The 5,360-nt window shown below is 36.9% G+C and overlaps 1 protein-coding gene across 1 annotated transcript; it reads right to left on the bottom strand.

The window, feature by feature from the left end:
- Positions 1-1,449: 1,449 nt before the first annotated feature.
- Positions 1,450-2,397, bottom strand: LOC128640560 (olfactory receptor-like protein COR4). Its single transcript, XM_053693031.1, has one exon. The coding sequence runs from the start codon at positions 2,395-2,397 to the stop codon at positions 1,450-1,452; it is 948 nt and encodes a 315-aa protein (XP_053549006.1).
- Between the last annotated feature and the right edge of the window lie 2,963 nt (positions 2,398-5,360).

Below are 5,360 nucleotides of genomic sequence, written 5' to 3'. Positions count from 1 at the left end.
ACCCTTCTGCCAATGTCCACAGCTCGTCAAACGTCCGGTAGTCGCATCTGGAGCATATGGGTTTAGCCCAAACACTCGGCTTGTGCACCGTTGGTGTTCCTCCAGCTCATCCGTCCAGGCACCAGGACTTGACGTCAACAAGGGGGTGTGTGCGAATCTGCTAGCCCATTGGCTGAACCGCTCAGCTGTGACTTTGGTAGTGCCGATGTTAGCCGCTTCTTGAATGAAGTTATCTCCACAAACAGACAGGAACGGGGACAGAGTGGGTTGAGGCTGCAAAAAGGATTGCTTGTAATCCCGGTATAAAAATATAAATAGAAAAAGAACGCAGACCAATAGCCGAAACTAGTCAGAGCTTTTACCATTGTCCTGAATTTTCTTGCTGTTGGAAATTTTTAATTTTTGACCTAATAAATGATTAACTTTTAACAGGAGGAGGTCTGCGTTCTTTTTCTATTTATACGTGAAACGGGAGCGCGCTTGTATTGCAAGTCCGATAATAAAAATGAAACGCATGCGCAGATCATCCGGAATGCGGATGACGTAGATTGACGGCCGCCTAACGGCCAGAATTTCAGTTGGATGAAAAGAAAACGTGACCAAACAAAAAAAAATAAAAAAAATACGGGTTGACATCGGCAAAGTAAAAAATGTGAGTATAAACAGGAAAAAAAGACTTTATTATTTGAAATTGAAAAAAATGATGACTTAAACTCATATTAATTTGGGTCAACAAGTGATATTAGACTGTGAAATAGAGTTGACTTTACCTTCACTTTAAGAAATAGCAATGCACATCGGAGAGCCAATCACACAAGGCATCTATGTGCAGCTACCAATCAGCAGCTTCTGAGCCAATCTAGATATGCTTTCCAGCAAAGGATATCAAGAGAATGAAGCAAAATAGATAATTGAAGTAAATTAGAAAGTTGTTTAAAATTGCATGCGCTTTCTAATTCATGAGAGAGAAAAATTGGGTTTCATGTCCCTTTAAATGCCACGGCCTACCTGAGTATTGTTGCTGACCATATCCATCCCTTTATAACTACAGTGTACTCATCTTCTGATGGCTACTTCCAGCAGGATAATGCACCATGTCACAAAGCACAATTCATCTCTAACTGGTTTCTTGAACATGACAATGAGTTCACTGTACTCCAATGGCCTCCACAGTTGCCAGATCTCAATCCAATAGAGCACCTTTGGGATATGGTGGAATGGGAGATTAACATCATGGATGTGCAGCTGACAAATCTGCAGCAACTGTGTGTTGCTCTCATGTCAATACGGACTAAAATGTCTGAGGAATGTTTCCAACACCTTGTTGAGTCTATGCCACAAAGTATTAAGGCAGTTCTGAATGCAAAAGGGGGCCCGGTACTAGCAAGGTGCACCTAATAAAGTGGCCGGTGAGTATATATATATAGTACCTGGAACAAACAAATTCATTCAGGAATCTTTTGCATCCCATATATTTCCAGATATGATCTTGTTTAAAGCATTTCTAATCTCCTGATTTTTAAAGCTGTAAATAAGTGGATTTAACATGGGAACCAGAATTACATTTATAAGTGAAAAATATTTGTCTACACTTGGTAAATAACTTGATGTGGGTCTTAAATGCAGACTAATGACTGTTCCATAATATAAAATGACACAGGTGAGGTGAGAGGCACAGGTAGAAAATGCTTTTCTCCTACCTTCTGATGACTGTATTTTAATAATAGTTGAGATTATATATATATATGAAATTAAAGTAAACAAAAAGGGACCTAATCCCAGTAGCGGCCCTTCAGTGTAAATCAAAATGTCAATATAAAATAAACCCCCACATGACAACTTCATCACTGGACTCATATCACAAAAAATATGCTTTAGAAGATGGGATGCACAAAAATGTAACTTTGATACAAGGATGGGATAACCTGTGAGAGATAAGAAAGCAACAGACCAAGTGGCCCCAATAAAATATGCGCAGTGTCTTTGGCTCATAAGTAAAACATAATGTAGAGGGTGACAGATGGCCACATAGCGATCATACGCCATGGCCGCCAACAGGAGCACTTCAGTGCAAAGGAAGGATATATAGGTGTACATCTGAGTTATACACCCTGCAAATGACATGTCCTTACTGTCTGTGACTAGATTATGTAAGATGCTAGGCAGAACGGATGAGGTTAATAAGATGTCATCTATTGATAAATTCATTAACAATATGTACATAGGAGTGTAGAGGTGACGATCCTGGGAAATTGCAGCAACAATTGTCATGTTCCCCGTTATAATGATGAGGTACAAGAGAAGAAGGAAGAAGAAAAGAGGCAACTGCAGCTCCAGGATGTCAGTAATTCCTTGAATTGTAAATCCTCTCACATCAGAATGATTAAATGAGAACATATTTTGTTCTGTATGGAAAATACATTGACAATATATCAGGAAAACATCAGATATGATGAAAAATAACAACAACAAAAATAATATTTAACATTAATAAGGTATCTTATACAGTAAGCTTCATTTATTTGATTTTCAAAATAAAACAACTTCACGGGCGTGAGCACAATGTTATATATCTGGCTCAAATGAACTAGCAGCAAATAAAAAAGCATGTGATAAGAGGCTGTCTGTAGTGGCTTAGAAACAGGCAGAGATTTAGAGGTTTAAATGTTATAAAGTAAATTAATATAACAATGTTGGTTGTGCAAAGCTGGGGAATGGGTACTAAAGGCTTTATCTATCTTTATAAACAATAACAATTTTGGTGTTGACTGTCCCTTTAATAAACATTTTTTTTTGCCTTTTTATAAGCCAGACATTTTTGCTATACTTTGCAGAGTTTTATATATGAAAAGGAATATGGGAAAATTACTATCCCTTAATTCTAACTATAAAAAAGGCAAATCTTTTACATTGTAAACTCTATTTATTAAAACTAGTATTTTTATCTAATTTAACACTTTTAGATATTTCGAGATTGAAGAAGTTAGGTACATTGTTGTATATTTTAGATTACAATATTAATTATGACTATCTCGGTAGTACCCTCCAACGTGTTAGTATATATATATATATATATATATATATATATAGGTTACAAAATAATTTACTATTATCTCATCAGTAATCTCCCATATATTTGTATTATTTTTCAGTAGTTCTAATCAGGTGATATCTTTTTAAACACTGTGAATTATGTTTGTGATGTAAAGAGGATTCAGTTTGAAAATATATACAGATTTATTAAACAAGATACTAACAAGCAATATAGCATTTAATTATACATAAAACAAACTCTTTGATACAGTATGAAATAAGATATGCCACTACACTTTGTTTTGATCCTATGGGTACAAATCTAACAGTGAAGTCTATAACAAGGTAAAATAAATCAGCATAAACCAACTATGCAATATGTGTTACTAACAACGGTTATTTAATGCAATCTTATCCAAATATTACCATTAAAATTATATCCGGATACTTAGCAATTTATAGCAATTAATCAAATTTAAAGGTATGGCTATAGCCAGTAAGCAATTTAAAAGGATAAAATAAAACTTTTATGAGGCCTCAACAAGTCTCAGCCTTAGAGAATACAATACCACTAAAATTAAATATATTTAATTATAATGCCCGGGGCTTTCCTTACAATATGCTGAAGTAAATTAACACTATCTATAACAAGATTTCTTGTATTGCTAGGTGAATTAGATTCCTAGACAATATAAGACCAGACTATGGGGTAAGTACATATAAAAAAATTGGGCCTATAACCATCTAATACAAATCTTAATAAAGACCTGGGGTGCGATCCGATATAGATCGTAGTTTGCGGCGCAAGCGAGGGAACCCTGCCGCCCGTAGTTTCAGCTCGCAACTCGAGCTAACACATATACGGCGCCGTCAGATGCTAAAGTGCTGTAAGTTGGATAAACCAGCGATGTCCAGAAATCTGCGTAAGTACAAATTTCTGGAGTCGCCAGTGACTTACGGCACTTTAGAAACTGCCGGCGCCTACAAAACCTGACTAAGTTATAAAATCTCCCGTACTGTCTAACACGCCTCCCAAACATAGCCCGACATGTATACCCCTCTATCCGCAATCCCCCCTCACTCTCCTAATAATAAAAAATGTATTAACCCCTAAACCACCGCTCCCGGACCCCGCCGCACCTAATAAAGTTATTAACCCCTAAACCGCCGCTCCTGGACCCCGCCGCCACCTACATTAACTACCCCCTAATGTGAGCCCCGTACTCCGCCGCCACCTACATTACCTACCCCCTAATGTGAGCTCCTACCCTGCCGCCACCTACATTAACTACCCCCTAATGTGAGCTCCAACCCCGCCGCCACCTACATTACCTACCCCCTAATGTGAGCTCCTACCCCGCCGCCACCTACATTAACTACCCCCTAATGTGAGTTCCTACCCCGTCACCAGCTATATTAAAATTATTAACCCCTAATCTAATCCCTCTTCCCCCCCGCCAGCTATATTAAAATTATTAACCCCTAATTTAAATCCCCCTACCCCGTTGCCAGCTATATTAAATTAATTAACCCCTAATCTAAATCCCCCTACACCGCCGCCACCTATATTTCATTTATTAACCCCTAATCTAATCCCCCTATACCGCTGCCTCCTATATTAAATTAATTAACCCCTAATCTAATCCCCCTATACCGCCGCCACCTATATTAAATTAATTAACCCATAAAATACTAAACTATCCCTACCACTAAACCTAAGTCTAACCCTACAAATAGCCCTGAAAAGGGCTTTTTGCGTGGCATTACCCCAAAGTAAACAGCTCTATTGCCAGCCCTTAAAAGGGCTTTTTGCGGGGCTTTGCCCCAAAGTAATCAGCTCTTTTACCAGCCCTTAAAAGGGCTTTTGGCAGGGCATTGTCACAAAGTAATCAGCTCTTTTGCATCTAATCTAAATCCCCCTACACCGCCGCCACCTATAATAAATGTATTAACCCCTAATCTAATCCCCCTACACCACCACCACCTATATTAAATACATTAACCCCTAATCTAATCCCCCTTCACCGCCGCCACCTATATTAACTATATTAACCCTAATTATATTAGGGTTAATATAGTTAATATCGTTATTATATTATATATATATATATATATATATATATATATATATATATATATATTAAGTATAATAACCTTATCTAACTCTAACACCCCTAACTAAATTCTTATTAAAATAAATCTAATTAATATTATTAATTAAAATATTCCTATTTAAATCTAAATACTTACCTATAAAATAAACCCTAAGATAGCTACAATATAATTAATAATTACATTGTAGCTATTTTAGGGTTTATATTTATTTT

Source organism: Bombina bombina, chromosome 9, assembly GCF_027579735.1.
Source record: "Bombina bombina isolate aBomBom1 chromosome 9, aBomBom1.pri, whole genome shotgun sequence".
In the NCBI taxonomy this organism is placed as follows: domain Eukaryota; kingdom Metazoa; phylum Chordata; class Amphibia; order Anura; family Bombinatoridae; genus Bombina; species Bombina bombina.
This window is presented reverse-complemented; position numbering and strand designations above follow the sequence as displayed.

Bases quoted from the DNA above. Each gene is read 5' to 3' on its own strand.
- LOC128640560 (XM_053693031.1), bottom strand. From the start codon at position 2,397: ATGTTCTCATTTAATCATTCTGATGTGAGAGGATTTACAATTCAAGGA.